Source organism: Vicia villosa, unplaced genomic scaffold (genome assembly GCF_029867415.1).
Source record: "Vicia villosa cultivar HV-30 ecotype Madison, WI unplaced genomic scaffold, Vvil1.0 ctg.000864F_1_1, whole genome shotgun sequence".
NCBI classification, from domain to species: domain Eukaryota; kingdom Viridiplantae; phylum Streptophyta; class Magnoliopsida; order Fabales; family Fabaceae; genus Vicia; species Vicia villosa.
In genome coordinates, this window is record NW_026705391.1 from 707613 (window position 1) to 725648 (window position 18036).

At 32.6% G+C, this 18036-nt stretch overlaps 1 protein-coding gene across 1 annotated transcript; it reads right to left on the minus strand.

The window, feature by feature from the left end:
- Positions 1 to 8640: 8640 nt before the first annotated feature.
- On the minus strand, positions 8641 to 9201 carry LOC131631814 (uncharacterized). The gene has a single exon (XM_058902584.1). It carries the CDS (start codon positions 9199 to 9201, stop codon positions 8641 to 8643), a length of 561 nt encoding a protein of 186 aa, XP_058758567.1.
- Positions 9202 to 18036: the final 8835 nt, after the last annotated feature.

The following is an 18036-nucleotide window of genomic DNA, read 5'->3' on the forward strand; positions in this document are numbered from 1 at the left end:
AACATCCTAAGATCATAAAGTATATCAAAGATATACAAAACCAATTATTCTGTAAGCTGTCTGTAAGCTACATCATTCAGAAGTGTAAGCCTGGTGAGGCTAAGAATACATAGAAGAAAGAAGTTATTGTAAGAAGATTCAATAAAGGATAATCTCATAGAATGTGAGGACTGAACTAACTAATTGGTGAACCAGGATAAGTTTTCTTGTGTTCTTCTTTCATAATCTTTTACTTATTTTATTCATTACTATATTTGATCACACACATTAACACTCATTACTTAACATAAACTTTTAAGTTATTACTTATCATCCTTACTTCTTTAGAGCTAAATTTTAAATACTTAAACAAATTTAAAAAGGAAACAATCCAACCCCCTTTGTTGTGTCTTACCTTTTTCCATCAAAAGTTTCTAGTTTACACACATTGCAGAAATTTTTTATACATTGCAAATATGAGAGTAACAATCCTAAACTAAAGAAATTGGAGACAACTTCTCTTAAAGAGGCAAGGTTAAAAATTGTCAAAGGGGCAGCACAAAATACTAAAGTAAATTATGGTGATGATGAATTTCGTAAATATGAAGGAGATGCACAAGTGCATTTATGGAATGAGAGTATCACAATCAATTGCAAAAATTAAATTCATGATAATGGTATTTATACTCAATTTGATTCTTGTACTAAAGTGAGTGAAGATTCTTTTACGATTGTAGTTGCTTTGAAATCCGAGGAGCAATGTTTTTTAAGTGAAAATTCAAAGCTACTAACTCCTGGTATACCTATATGCAAAGGTGAAAATTGACAAGGATGAAAAGGTGGAACATTTGCAAATCAATGATGTAAAATATGGAAATCTTGATATGGATGTTTCTCATGTTTTACTTGGTAGACCTTGACAATTTGATAATGATATCACTTATCGTGGATGGAATAACGTGATCATGTTTACATGGGGCACACATAAAATTGCTATGACTTCTGCTTTGCACTTTAATAAGAATCTAGGGGATTTTTTTTTTAGTTTCTTGGTGATGACACAGAAAGAAAATGATATTGATGAGGATATTAAATAAACTAAATTTTATGTCCAGTGATGTATACTCCATTGCTGAGTTTTAGTAGGTTGGGTGAGAATATACAATTCTCTTCTACCAAATTTACATTAAAAATGCTATAAATAAATATTAACAAAAAGATATAATCATATTAAAGTTAAAAATTCATACATTTTGAAATATTTTATTTGGTAGGTCATTCAATTTAATTACAAGGGCAGTGTATGCAAGTCTACTGTAATTACAATCCTTCATTTAGGTCTCTCGACTACATAATAAATCTTGAAGTTGCAGTAAATGGAACTAATTCAAATTATCTTTGTCGAGTTTTTTGTCACTTTTCATAATTATGCCATTCTTCTAAATTTTTCGTGCTTAAGTGACACTCTTTTGGATTCTACCATCCGAATTAAATTTAGATTTTATAATTTGAACAAATCCAAGCTTGAGGTTGGTAAATATCCACCAAGCCAAGCTTGCCCAAACAATCACTAAATGGACGTAGACCAAGAGCTTTCGTAAACACATCAGCAGCTTGATCATGAGAACGAACTGGAAGCAGACGCATCACACGAGTCTGAAGCTTCCCTCGAAGTAAATGACAATCAATATCGATATGTTTTGTCCTTCCATGAAACACCGGATTGGAGGAAATTTGTATGCCACTTTGATTATCACAGTACAAGACGGGAAGACGAGATGGATGTTGGTGAAGATCATGCAACAGGAAACACATCCACTGAAGTTCACGAGTCGCAGATGCTAAGGCTCGATATTCAGATTCTGTGGAGGAGCAGCTAACAGTAGGCTATTTCTTGGATTTCCAAGACACTAATGAGTCTCCAATGAAAAAACAATATCCTGAAATTGATCGTTTGGTTTCAATGCAGCCACCCCAATCAACATCACTGAATCCCAGGATTTGTAAGGCAGATGAAAAGGATAGAAGAATACCACGTGTAGGAGACCGTTTAAGGTATCTTAGGACACGCAAGGAAGCTCGATAATGTGCTTCAGTGGGAGCACTCATGAATTGACTGAGTTGTTGCGTGGCAAATGCAATGTTAGGGCGAGTTGTGGTGAGATATATCAATCTTCCAACAAGTTTCCGATACGCAGTGACATCAACGAATAAATTGCCATTGTCTTGATGAAGATGAATGGGTGCATCAAAGGGAGTGGGGGCTGGCTTACATCCAGTGAGACCAACATCTTGAAGGAGATGTAGACAATACTTCCGTTGACAGAGTGTAATTCCTTTAGAAGATCTAGCAACCTTGAGCCCTAGATTTTTTTTTTCAATTTTCCCATATCCTTGATGCGAAAAGCACGATGCAAAGCTTGTTTCAAGGCTTCAAAGACACTTAGAGAAGTGCCAGCTGAGATGATGTCATCAACATACACCAATAAAGCTGTGAAAGAGGTAGAATTGGACTTGATGAGGAGTGTGTGATCAGCAGCAGCAACATGTTTGAAACCTTGTGCCATAAGGAATGTAGTGAGCTTCTCAAACCATTGTCTACTAGCCCGCTTTAATCCATATAGAGACTTAGTGAGTTTGCATACTTGGCCAGTTTTAGAAGCAATTACACCTTGAGGAACTTGCATATACACTAATTCATTTAAATAACCATGTAAGAATGCATTATTTACATCTAATTGATGTAAATGCCAACCATGAATAGCAGCCAGAGCAAGGAGAACTCGTACTGTATTTAGCTTGGCAATTGGAGAGAAAGTTTCAAGATAATCCAAACCTTCAGTTTGGTTGAAACCCTGAGCAACCAGACAAGCTTTAAACCTCTCGATAGTGCCATCAATATGTCTTTTAACCTTGTAGACCCATTTACTTCATATGGTAGATGCATCAGGAGGAAGTTCAACAAATTCCCAGGTTTGATTATTGTTAAGAGCCTCTATTTCAGTGTGCATCGCTTGAACCCATCTGGGATCTTTAGAAGTAGCCATGTAGTTTCTTGGTTCACTTTCAGATGAGAGTGACAAAATGTATGCTTGTTGATCAGGTGAAAGCTTGGAAAAGGACATAAAATAGGATATTAACAAGACACAATCTTAGAATCACTAATGTTATCTTTTAGATGGACAGGTGTTTGTGATACTCTACTGGATTTTCTAGTTGGCTCGAGAGGAGGAGAATTTGTGTCATTGGTGATGGATGAAGGAGGAATATCAGGAAAGGAATTAGATGTAGACACATGATTTGGTACAGATTCAACATCTGAAGAAACAAGATCAGAGATAGATTCATCATCTGATTCATGTGAGACTTTAGTGTGAGGAAACAATGAAGGTGTATGACCAGACTCTTTTTCAACATTGTTGGTTTTGGATTGGTCTATATAGATTTATGTGTGTATGTTTGTGTCAGATGATTCAGAAAAGGGAAAGGTCATATCAAAAAATGTAACATTTCTGGATACAAATATGTCATGAGTGGTAATGTCTAAAAGTATGAAGCCTTTCATACCTGCCTTGTATCCTAAGAATGAACACTTTCTAGCTCTTGAATCAAACTTGTGCATATTATTAGGGAGTGTAGAAGCATAGCTTAAGAAACCAAAAACTTTCAAGGAACTTAAATCAGGTATGGTGCCATACATGACTTTAAATGATGATTTGCTGCTTAGTAACTTAGTGAGAATTCTATTCATTAGATACACTGCATGAGTCACAACATATGACCAGAACTGCTTTGGCAAGTTTGATTGAAACACGAGGGCATAACTGATGTTGAGTATGTGTTGATGGATCCTTTCAAATCTGCCATTTTGTTGAGGTGTGTACACACAACTTCTTTGATGTATAATGTCCTCTGAAGCATAAAACTTGGGCATTAACAATTCAGTCCCATTGTCACTTCGAATGACTTTGATCTTTTTGCTGAATTGAGTTTCAACCATGTTGACAAACTCTATTATCTTTTCACTAACTTCTATCTTGGATTTTAACATCAAAACCCAAATATGTCGATTGTGATCATCTAAGATAGTTAGAAAGTACTTAAAACTAGGGGTGGCAAACGGGCATGCCCGCCCCGCAAAAGCCCGTGAAAAACGGGGCGGGACGGGGCGGGCTTTTTTTAGAGTGCGGGTCTAAAACCTTGCCCCGCCACGCCAAAAAGTGAGGACGGGGCGGGGAAAGCCCGCGGGCATTCGGCTTTTTAGGCCTAAAAATAGTAAAATTCTATGAAAAAACAAATGCCCGCAAAAGCCCACAAAAAATAAGGGGGGCGGGACGGGCACATTAAAGAGAGCGGGCCTAAAACCTTGCCCCGCCCCGCGAAAAAGTGCGGGTAAAACGAGCTTCCCCGCGGGACGGGCCCGTTTTGCCACCCCTACTTAAAACCATGTACTGAAACTGTGTTAAAAGGACCCCATATGTAAATATGTATCAAGTCAAAAAGATTACATGCATTATTATTGTTGATAGGAAAAGTTAAATGCTTTTGTGTAGCTTGTTGACACACATCACAAGCTTTATGTATACTATTTAGAATGTAGTTGTACTTAGTGCTAATACATTGCATCCTATCATGTGATAAATGCCCTAATATCAAATGCTAAAGAATAGTAGGAGCAGTTTCTTCATTCCTTTTACTTGTGAATATGCTTGATACAAAACCAGCATTGCTAGTGTTATCAGATATGTACAAGTCACGGGACATGTACAATTTGGCATTGACCTATATTGATCAAGCTCCTCCCATAAGCTTCTCAATTCTATGAAATAATCAGAGATCTTCTTACTTCCTTGCTTTAGATTTGATATCTCTTGATATAATTGTGCAACACGAATCTTGTCTCCTCTCATGAACCGATCCCTAAGATCGTTTCACACATCCACAATATTTTCAATGAACCCCACACTTTTAGCTATATAAGGTGTTATTGAATTAATGATCCACGTACGAACAAGATTGTTGCATCTCTACTATGTAACGTAATTGAGATCATTGCTATCAGGCACTTCAATCTTTCCATCAACAAACTGAAATTTGTTCTTCATTGCCAACGCTCTCCTCATCTTCATCGACCAAGCATGATAGTTTTCTCCAGATAAAGCTGGCGTGACGCAAACTGTTGCAGGATTTTTAGATGGATGGATATAGTATGGATCAAACTGATCCTGCATTTGATTGTTACTATTCTTTCTCCCAACCATCGTAGCTAATCAAGAGAAGAAAAAACAAGACGATGAATCAATGAATCAATAGAAGAAGTATGTATGAACGATTCACAATGATTGATACAAATCGAACGAAAAACCAAACAAATGAATCAACGATCGAAACATAAGCTTCATAATCGATTGCAGCGGAAGTAGAACAAGATTAACCTGCTCTGATACCATCTAAGAAGATGTGAAACTCCATTGAAGGAGAAGAAAGAGCACACGAAAGTGAGAGAAAAAGAGAGAGAGAAAAATATCTTGATTCATTGATTGAAGAAGTTAGTTACAATCTCAAACTATATAACAACCAACTGTAACTAACCTAACTGAACAAAAGAGTAGCTAATCTAATGCATGGTAAGATAGTAAACTCACTAATTATAAGCTACGTGAGTGAATCGTTTTCATGCAACTTGCTACGTGATTCTTCTACTGTTAATAGATTTCAATTTTTGATTTTATTTTTAATGAAAATTTTTTAAAAGCTATTTTAAAGTAGGGTTAAATATGTTACGTTCTCTATGAATAATCCAAACTCTAGTTTAAGTTCTTACAATATTTTTGGTTCAAATAATGATCCTCGTTCTCTACAAATAATCCAAAAGCTAGTTTAAGTTCCTATAACATTTGTTCGTTTAAATATTGATCCTCATAAAGTTTTCTGTCCCTATTTTTCATTCACGTCGTCCATTTAACTTAACAGAAGCCAAGTTAAAAGTCAATAACTATTTTGAGAATAGGTTTAGAGAAACAAATTATAAAAGAACAAAATTGGAAGGAGTGAAGTTCAATTAATTTTCAAGGGAAAAGAGAAGATACATTGAGATTCCTTTCTAGTATGATGAAATAAAAGAGGGTGGTGTGGCTTAGTGATAGAGATAAAACTCACGGACCATATGGTTATATCATAGGCTTTAAGAAATGTTGGGAGTTCCTTAAAGAAGATATTACTAGATTTGTTATAGGTAATGGGAAACTTGATATTTCAGTGAGAATCATCATTCCTATCTCAGATACATATACTGACGGGGGTATTGGTCATCAATGAATTGGTGGATTATGCTAAAAAGAACTAGATAGAATGTATGTTGGTGAAGATTGAATTTGAGAAGTTATATGATTGTGTGTCATGGGAATATCTCAAGTACATCATGAAAATGATGAGTTTTGGTTGTAAGTGGCTAAAATGGATGAAGGCTTTAGTATTTACTAGCTCTATATTAATACTTGTTAATGGTAGTCCAATCATGGACTTTCAAGCATGGAGAGGATCACGTCATGGGGATGCTTTATCCCCATTTTTGTTCTTATTAGCGTCTGAAGGCTTGGTAGGGTTGGTGATAATGCCAAACTGTTATGAGAGCTGTAATAGTTCCAAATCAAGGATGACTTACATAGTGAACTACTACAATTTGATAACAACATAATAGTAATTTATGATAGATATTGGAAAATTTGTGGAGCTTAGAGGAAATTTTGAGAGGCTTAGAGTTGGCATCGAGCCTCAGTGTGAATCTTTACAAGAGTAAACTTTATGGAATTAATTTGAAGGAAAAGTTTATGTTTCTTATCGTGTGGCATTTCCTCAACTTCTTTTTTTATTTCTTGGAATACTCGTGGGGGAAATCGAAGGAGAAGGGCTACTTGGAATCATATTATGGATAAGCTAAGAAGAAGACTCTCATATTGGTAAGGACAAAAAATTTCAATTAGGTGGTGATGTTGAATGGATAAGCTAAGAAGAAGACTTAACTAATATTCCAATATACTATTTTTCCTTCTATAAACCGCCTAAGGCTATGTGAAATTGTGAAGTTGCAACATGCTTTTCTTTGGGTGGAGTGGAAGATAAGAAGAAGATCAATTGGGCTAATTGGCCCAATGTTCGTAAGGAAAATAAAAAAGGAGGGCTAGGTGTGAAAGATTGCGAAAGATTCAATTTAGCTTTACTAAGTAAAGGGAATCGGAGAATTTTGAATGAGCCCAACTCCATTTGATCTGGTTTGCTGTCTTGCAAGTATGGTGATGTCCAAGCTAAAATTCTAGACACTTCAACACTAGTCAATGGAAGAAAATAATCTCTATGATAGAAGGATGTGAGAGCAGTATGTATGTCCTTAGTGGAGGAGCAAAATTGGATTCCAATTCCATCAATTGCAAGATCGGGAATGGTGAAAGCATCAACTTTTGGAAGAAAATATGGTCTGGTTCTATTCCTTTAGAGTGTGTTTGGATGGAGCATTTTAACGAGGGAAAGTAATTTTTTGAGGGAATTGAAAATGATTTGACCAAAATCCATTGTTTGGATGAAAAATATGAAGAATGGTTAAAATGATGTAAATTTGTGAAATATTTTATTCAAGTTAAATTTAAAGAATTTCAAATGACATCAAAAATTAAAGAATTTGAAATTGCTCCATAACTTGAGTGTTAAATTGTTTATTGTTAATTTTTCTAAATTTGCAAAATAGTCCTTATATTTTATTAAAATTATAAATTTATCCCAAAATTTTTCATAAAATTGCAAATAAGTCCCTAATAATTTTCCAAATTTACAAAATGGTCCTTAAAATTATCAAAAATTGCAAATTAGTCCCTATTTTTCATTTTTAAATTTGGCCCTAAAGTTTTAAAATTGACCATAAAAATTTAACAATGAATCATTTTAATACTTCATCCAAACAAAAGAATTTAAAATTGAATGAATTTCAATTGAATCATTTGAATTGCTTAGAATTTTAAATTCTTTAAAAATTCTTAATTACCTCATCCAAACACACTCTCAAGAATTATGTTTCCAAAATTTTACTCGTGTTCACATATGCGCAACTTCAAAGTGATAGACATGGGAATATGGATTGAGAAATTTTGGACGTGGGATATTGGAATAAGTATCACTGAACTCACTATTGATGAAGATAGCAATTGAATGATTTGATGACAATTTTCCAAGAGGTACAACCTATATTTGGTTTGATTAAACATCAATGATTTTGAAAAATTGTTGCATTCAAGAATAAATAATGAATTTTATAAAGATACAATACAAGTTATAGACGTGTCTCAGGGTTTGTCTATTTTATTTATACGTTTTCTAATATTAAAATTTGTTTCCTACAATACCTGAATTAAAATTTATATAAGGACAAAAGGTTGAAGAATAATTAATTACATAAAAAAATATGCACGAGTAAATAAATATGTAACACTTTATACTAAAACCTAATTTCAATAAACACTATAATCAAATAAAGTTTATTTAATATCAACTCTTTTTCATTTATTAGTGTACTTGAATAACAAACAAACTAAAAGTCTAATGTAGTATTTGATTTAATATTCATATGTTAATTAGAACACAAAAATTAAATACAAATCTTACTTTCTTATTCTATGACATATATGAAATATCTCGCAATGCAAACAAATTAGGTTGGCTAAAATTGACAAGGTTAGAAGTCCAATTTCCAGGTTCAACCACCCGATCATCTAACTGTAGAAATTCATCAAGTTGATTAGCCCATTCTTGATGAGGTTCAACCATCATATTCTCTAACTTTGTTGATTTATTAATTTGATTTGTTAATGAAAAACAAGGCAAACTAAAAAAATTAGTTAAACTCATCATCTCATTAATATTATCATTAACTAGCTCCGTAGGATCACCATAGATATGTTGCTGTTGAGGAATGCTATGTATGAGATCAAGTTGACTCGAGTGTGAGGAGGCAACATTCTCTTGAGTTTTGTTTCGAATCAAACTATTTTTCTCACCTTGTTGCATATTTTTTAGTATACTAATTTTGTGATTACAAGCTTGAATCTTAGCATTTACAATATCAATTAAGCCTTTAAGTTGCCCTCCTTCTATTGTATGAAAACATGGACTCCATGTTGAATACTTGTTCATCACAATCTTTTTATGCAACTTGGAAATCTCAACTTCAACCATATTTTTCTTATTCGCAAAATAGTCATTCACATCAAACTTCTTTGAAGACGTCTCGATGCAAAGTGTACAATGGTCGAGTCTTGTGGCCAAATTATTGATCTAGCATTACCATCATCGCCATCATACACAACTAAGCAAGCTTCAACTCCAAACTTTCTAGAAAAATCTGAAATTTTTTTGATTAATCCATTTTGTCTCCGAATAAAATCTAATTTCCGATCTTTTTGATTTTGAATGAATGTGATTGATATTTTCCTACGACCCATTTCTACAAATATAAATATAATGATTGTCAGTACAAAATTATACCTTTCACTGATGTCATGAACTTCATCTTCTTTAATTATACAACATATACAAAAGTTGAACGATAAAAAAGTTATAATATACAAATTTTTAATAACATCAAGAATAGTAAACAACCAGCTAAGAAAATAAATTATACATTTTTCATTGAGATATTTTAAAACCTTTCTCAATTGCTTATTTAATAATATAATATAATTAAAAGCATGAGCTTAACATTTTTTTTTTGAAAAAATTGATATTAATTAGGAAAAGTTAAAACAATTTTGTTCTTACGTCAAAATTTCTAAGATTTTTCTTTTAAAAATCCATCACCATTCCTATATTTTTCTTATAACAATCAAACCAATTATCTAAACCTGATAATCCAATCCAAACTTATTAAATTGATTTATATTTATTTTTTTCCAAATCCAAATGAAATAACCTATTACACCATGTTTTGGACTATCACGGTAAATTTATAATATTCGTTAACATAATTATTATTGCAAAATCTTATTACATGCTAAAATAGTATAGTGTTTAATTAACGATAACATGAAGTCTTTAGAAAAGAAAGAAAGAAGGTTGATCAATGATTGAGAAAGCATTGTGACACAAAAGAATTACCACTATTGTATTGAAGAAGAAACAAATGATTTAAACAAACAAATTCAAGAATATAAAACAATCAACTATAACTATAATAACAAAGAAAAAACATGCTACAATGTATCAGGATTCTTACTTTTGTAGGCTGGTTGATCTTACGAACTCTATGGTGCTTTGTTATTGCAATGAAAGTTTGAACCAAGTTAAAAGATAATGTAGAGCTAATAATAATACAAGATATAACCAATGTAACCTCTTTTATAATCTGTGATTTGGATCTTTTAATTTTAGAAATCAAATCTATACATAAATTTTGTTACAGTAAGAAATCAAATTCTCATCCGCTAGGAAATCTTATATATCTTTTATTTATTATTTCAAATAAAATATTTGATTTTGATTAATAAAAAAAATATTTGATTTTGTAGGCATGTTAAAAGATTGTTAAAATATTTATATTTATTATTAGAAGATGTGCAGCCCTCTATGAGATCTTGTAAATTAATTGCCTGCAAGATCAACCTAAATCTTTTAGCCTGAATTTCATTTGGTGGGAAACTATTACTTAAAATTAAGCTAATACTATTGTTAGAATTCAAGTGCCGATTAATGTCTTCTGTCATTAAATAATTCAAGTGCCGATTAACAAAAACATACATGTCTTCCTCTCATTAAATAATTAGAGAATTTAAGATATATCACAGCCCCATACTCGTATAAGTCAATATCATTTACATTTTGAATCAAAAGTTTTGTTGCCCTTATTCAACAACCAAATTTAAATGAAATTCAGTCTAGTTTTCACAACAAGTGTTAATATAAAAAGGTTAAATATGTTTTTAGTTTTTTTAAAGGGAGATGAGAGAGAAAGAGGTGAACAAAAATCCTTTAATCGAGGGACTTATCATTATTTAATCGAGGGACGAGATCATTTATATCGTAGGAAACATCGAAGGGACTATGATCTTTATGATGATTTTTAAATCGAGGGTAGCATTTTTGCTAAGGTATCCCCACATTCGAGGGACTTGACTATTTAATCGAAAGGCAGCATAAGAGAGGATTACCCTAAAGGTGAGTGTGAGAAGCAAAGTGATTGATTTATTTAATCCTGAAAATCAGGATTATTCTTTGTTGATTTTAGTCTTGCCATACAATCATTTTAATCATACATCTAACAGTTAAAATTCACAGTCCATAGCAGTTTATATGTGCGGAAAGTAAAATGCAGAAAGTAAATCTACTCTATTACAAGGCTTCAGGATTAGGGGAGTACATAACCAAAAACCGGGGGATGCGAAAAGTAAAATACGGAAATAAAAGTGCGAAGAAATAAACCTATGCTATTACAAAAAACTTTTGCAACCTATACATGATTTCTAGAATTTAAATAAATAAATAAGTAAATAACTAAAAATTAAACAGCCATGCGACAATCACACAATTTGGGATGAGAGCATTATATATTATTAAATATATAATTTTTTTTTGTAAGTAGTTCTAATTTACTTAATATGAAATAGAACGTAATGTTTAAATTTAATAAAAATTTGCATAAATGTTTAGATCTAGTTATTTAATTTTGTCATGGTTGGTTGAAAATGTATTGTAAAATATTTTTAATGAATAATTTTGTTTTAATAATAATATTATTAAAATTTAAAATTTTATTGTAATTTAAAAATAAAATTTATATTTATAAAATAAATTAAAAAATAAAAAATTGTATTTATATAAGTTTTAGTGACACTGTCATACCCCAAAATTTGCCCATCTCATTTCATCTTTCAAAGCTCATACCAAAGTTCAAAACTTAAGGACATACTCTCCTAAAACAATGACCTCCTAAACTAGGGTTTTGATTTCTCTGCAGAAAATTATATACGAGGCCTTTCGTTATAAACATAAGTGATTTTCTAAGAAGATGTGAAACTCCATTGAAGGAGAAGGAAGAACACACGAAAGTGAGAGAAAAAGAGAGAGAGAAAAAGATATTGATCCATTGATTGAAGAAGTTAGTTACAATCTCAAACTATATAACAACCAACTGTAACTAACCTAACTGAACAAAAGAGTAGCTAATCCAATACATGAGAGTGCATGGTAAGATAGTAAACTCTCACTAATTATAAGCTACGTGAGCGAATCATTTTCATGCAACTTGCTACGTGATTCTTCTACTGTTAATACTCCCTCACAAGCTTGAGGTTAGTAAATATCCACCAAGCCAAGCTTGCCCAAACAATCAGTAAATGGACGTGGACCAAGAGCTTTCGTAAACACATCAGCAGCTTGATCATGAGAACGAATTGGAAGCAGACGCATCACACGAGTCTGAAGCTTCCCTCGAACTAAATGACAATCAATATCGATATGTTTCGTCCTTTCATGAAACACCGGATTATTGTCTACATGAAATTCTTGAATGGGCCAAGGTTTGTAATTGTAAATACATCTAATTTTTCTATTATTGTTTGTTGTTTTGTACTAATAATACATTAACGGTGTTATTATTGTTGATATTATTTTACAAATTCACAGGCTAATAATTGTGGACCCTTACAAATTATAAGTGAGTATTATCGTTTTAGGTGTCCTACAAGGGGATCGACACTTATCTTTCATCCTTTGGAGCACCTTCATTCCTTGGAATATCACAGGCCATATGAGAACGCTCTTTATCTGTCTGGTTCACTTATTGGTTTGAAATCCTGTAGTACGGGTCTGGGGTTAGCCGAGGTATGTTCGAATAAATTTTGATTAGGCTAAATTACTTCTATTTTACTTTCATCTTTTGGGTTGTCATGTTTGATGGTTATGGTAAACAAGTACTTCGTTTTTGGTCTGTTCTACAAAACTGTCTTCTGGTTGCAGAGGAGGCAACTGCATTATCTATATGGGTTATAGCGTGCTTATGTGGTACCTTGAGACTTGAACATGTGAGTTATGTTTCTGCCAATGTTTTTATGAAATCCATTTTCCTTTACCCTTTATGAAAATCCTTATTCATGCCGGTAAGGTAATACCGGTTGAACTTATTGGTTTAACATAATGAAAGGAGAGAAATAAGTAATAGGAAAACCAATCATATGTGATAAACTTAATAACTATATCTTAATATCAATATAAGATATTTCATATATTCTAACACCCTTCCTTAAACTATGTTTGTTGCAAATATGGCCTTTGAAATGCAAAAATAAGCAAATACAAATACACAATAATTCTCAAAACCACAACTTTCATGAACCACAAGCAAACCGAATAACAATGTAACAGAGATTGAGGTAAAAAATAATATAGGGAACCTTGACAAGAAACACTCAAAATTTAATGCACAACAAGGGTGTGTGAATGAGCTAAGGCAAAGATGATGCCTATGAACAGCTGAGAGCCAAAGGGGTCCAAACAGCCTAAAAAACAATTAAACAGTGGTAAATAAACTACCAAAAGTGGGACCTACGACGTGTAGGGATGGAAATGGTTCAGGCCGCCTGAAAGGGGCCTATGGCCTGGTCTATTCAAGTTTCGGCTTGGCCTGGCCCGTTTAATAAAAAAGTCATGTTCGAACTTTTTAAAACAACCTATTTATTTAAACAAGCCAGACTTAGAGTCTGTTTGGACTGGCTTATTAATGCTAATCTACTGACATATGTTTTATGACACTCTTCGGTAGTCCTTATCAAAACAGATTATGAAACTTTTCTTAAACTTTTTTAAGTTTATTTTTACAAGTTCTTCAAGATAAATTACGAAAATAACTTAGAACATATATAGCAACAATTTAAATTTATTGAGTCTTTTGTTATAAAAATAGTTTATGCAATGCAGGCTTATTCATAAGCGCTTAATTTGAAAAGTACTTGTGCTATAAGTTACAAATAAGTTGTTTATCCAAACAGGCCCAGACCTACTAGGCTTATATATAATAATAAAAAGAAATATTTCTCGGGAAAATTATTAAATGTAATGCAGGTCGTATATTTTTCTATTATAGATTTTTATGTTAACCTTTTATGAAGCAGGTCGGATGTTTTTTTGAAGTCTTAACACAAAATAGGCTTTTAAACAGATTTGTAGGTCAAGTCAGGCTTAAAAATGGCCAAGCTCTGGCTTAAAATAAAATCTATGTCAGGTGATATAACAGGCCTACACCTTCGCTTTTTTTAGTTATGATGACTCGTTTAAGCAAAGCTCGACCAGGCCAATTTCCATGCCCCTAAATACACAAACAACAACACTGACTTTATTAAAAAATAAAAATGCTAACACAACAACAGCATATAAACTCAAGTATACAGAAATGCACAGGCATGAGCTATAGCAGAAGTAAAGAGAAGTAAAGAGGGCCTGTGTTACGCCTTCACTGGAAGATCCATAAAAGTTAACATTGCTGCAACAAAAAAAGAGGGTTGAGCTGTTTCTGAGCCACAATCATCAAATGAGAGCAGATGCAAGTAAAGGAGACAGTGGCGAGCTGGGTAAAAGCAGTAGCAACCTAAGATGAGGTATCACGTGCCGTCATGCTAAGCGGAGAGGAAAAGTAGCGTCTATTACGAACCAAAAAACTGTTAACAAAACAATCTACCTAACATTGTTGGAATCTCGAAGAACACAAACAAACACCATTAAACCAAACAACTATAAGAGAGACAAACAAAACATACTATTAAGAGTCCTACATCGGAAAATATATGGCTCGAACATATGGTATAAGTGGAGACAATCCTCATCTCATAAGCTGGTTTTGTAAGTTGAGTTAAACCCAACCACAATTTTAAGATGGTATCAAAGCCTTGTTCAAAGATCTGTTGAGACACCTGCCATCAAGTTTCTGCTATTGGACCACCCACCATTTATATTCACGCATCAGGCCCAATAGTGCTGAGTGTGAGTGTGTATTAAGAGTCCCACGCCGGAAAATATATTACTTCCTATCAGATTAAAATATATATTATAATAATTGTTTCCTGATTTAAAAGATATTAGTTATTGATTTAATCACGTTTAAGGCTGTATGTTGATGTAATTGGCCACTAGAGCTGAAATGTAGCGATCTGAACATAACTGTTTCATAATAATTGTCTACTAGTCTTACAGCTAGATGATGTTGGTTTGCAGGTGTTAACATTCTCTGCTGGAGCTCTACTGGAGAATCAGATTGTAGTTGTCTGTTCTAATTTGGTACGTGTTCCTCAAATTATGTTAGTAATGATCTTGTGTTGGATGATGAACCTAACTCTTCAACTTGCATATTGATGCAAATGTGTCGGTGCCACTTTTTATACACATGTTTATGGTTTAGTTCTTCAGGTTCATTATTATTAGTTTATTAAAATGCCACTGTTAGGGACAGTAGTACTTGAATTTTTAGTGTACTAGTCATGTTAATTATTTTAAGATCTTGGAAAGTGTTTAACCTTTAATTAGCCACTCTCACAATGAATTGTAGAGATCATACTACTTTTGAAACCCAATCTTAACTTATTCCATTTGAATTGTTGATATTTTCATTGAAGTTCTTGATGGAATTTTTCTTCTTCATGATCAGGGAATCCTATTTGCGTCAATTCTATTAGTTATTCCATTAATTCGACCCTATCAATGGCAAATCCTGCTAATGCCGGTATGATTTCTCTCCCTTCACATTTAAAGTAAATATTAATTTTCATATTTTAAACATCTCTTCTCCACTTCATAGTATTTGATGAGAACATACTTTCCAGGTTTTACCAAATGACATGCTTGATTTTCTGGACGCTCCTGTCCCTTACATAGTGAGTATTCTGTTCATTCTTAAAGAACGACATCTTCTTTAACTCATGAAACTATTATTTATTATTTATTTCAACTTTAATCCATGTTGAGTTGCTGAATGTATGCTCTTTATACACAGGTAATTGCTACTTAGTTAATGATATCAAATATATTGATTTGTAGCTTGTAAAATCCATTTATTATTATATTTCATAAATTGGAGTTTAAAATTAGGTCTGTTATTGTTGTTGAAAATTTGGTTCAACTGTTGTTAATTTGCCCTTTTCCATTGATAGTATCATTTCTGACATCTGTCTTTGTTAAAAAATTAATTTCATAGGTTGGTGTTAGGCACAAGACAAATGAAGTTCAGTCAAAGTTAACCAATGTTATTCTGGTTGATGCCAACAGAAACCAGGTTTGTAATTTTTCTGCATTTTTCCAATTCCACTAAAATCAAGTGATTCCTCTTCCCCGACTATATAGTATTTATTTATTGAACTATACATTAGAAACATTTCAAATGAAATTGTTAATCTGAATAGACCTCTGATTCTTTTGGCAAACAAAAGCCAAACTAATAAAAGAAGTATTTTTTTTGGAATTGTGAGTGCATACTCCAGTTTTTCCCTATAAAAAATTGGGGCTTAGCTCTTGAATTTAGTTGTTTTCAATATTGCTATATTTGAACTCCGTTTTTATACCTCTTTACTTTCTGAATTACAGAGAGATACACATGGTTTCTTATACTTTTGTTTTTAAATAGGTGAAGTCACCGTCACTACCTCAACTGCCAAGACAGAAAGAGCTAATGTCTTCTTTACGTCCTTATCATGCAACTCTTGTAGGAGAAAGTTACTTGGGTAGGAGAAGGCCGGTGTATGAATGTACGGAAATGCAGGTGTGCTCTCATGATTCATCTCTTCATTGTACCATATTCTCTTATTTCCTCATTATTGTTGTGATTCCCCCGTTTGGTATCTTGAATAACAACCATTTTGAAAGCCTAGTTATCTGTTTTATTAATAAGCTCAACTTTATTTTAAAATTTCATCTAGTTTATTATAAAGTTTGTTAATGATCTTCTCAACATATTGTTTATATTCTCATATTTTTTATTTTTTTGTCCAACAGGTAGAAGCTGCCAAGGGATTCTTATCCGTGTTAATATCTTATTTGGATTCCCTTTGCTATAACATTCGTTCACGTACAATAACCAATGTACAATCGAATGATGATAAGGTCTGTAATTTTGTCACCATGTTAAATATTATTGACCAATATTGTAATTTTACACTTAAATGATTGTCTCTACTCTTAAGAGGGAAATTAGTTCTAAAACCTAATTTCAATATAATTCTCTATGGACGTCACTTTCAAGACCAACAATATGACAAAAAATGGGCAGATAATTTGATGTATGGTGGGAGATATAAGATCATATTAATTTCAATGAGAAAAAACACATCCAATTAAATTAATAATTAAACAAGTTTAAGTAAATTTATGGGTTGTAAATTGTAATGGGAAGGTATAAGAACATCATCATTTATCACATTTACATGTACTGGAAATAAAATATTTTAGAAAGTATTTTGAAGTATGGTGTGGCTTGTTATTCAGGTATCCTTGCTTTTGAGGGAAATTTTCATTGACTCATTCCCTTATCGCGAGCAGTCTTTCATGAAGGTATGATTTGCGGACCTTAAATCAACCCTTTGTTAATCATGCAAACAAATTTTATTCATATATACTTTCTGGTTTTAAGTGATTTCCAAAGAGTTTAACCTAATTTCAAAACCTATATTTGGTATGTATGTTATTTAGTATGTTCATGTGTATTATCCTCATCATTTGCGGACCTTAAATCAACCCTTTGTTAATCATGCAAACAAATTTTATTCATATATACTTTCTGGTTTTAAGTGATTTCCAAAGAGTTTAACCTAATTTCAAAACCTATATTTGGTATGTATGTTATTTAGTATGTTCATGTGTATTATCCTCATCATTGTTAATGCTGATTGTTTCTCCTTTGTTGTTCTGTCTAAACAGCTTTTCGTGGATACACAACTCTTCTCTGTACACACAAATCTTGTGCTCTCTTTCTTCCAAAAGGAATAGGAATGAAATACAAATCATTTTGAGAATATCACTTCCTTTGTAAAGCAATGCACA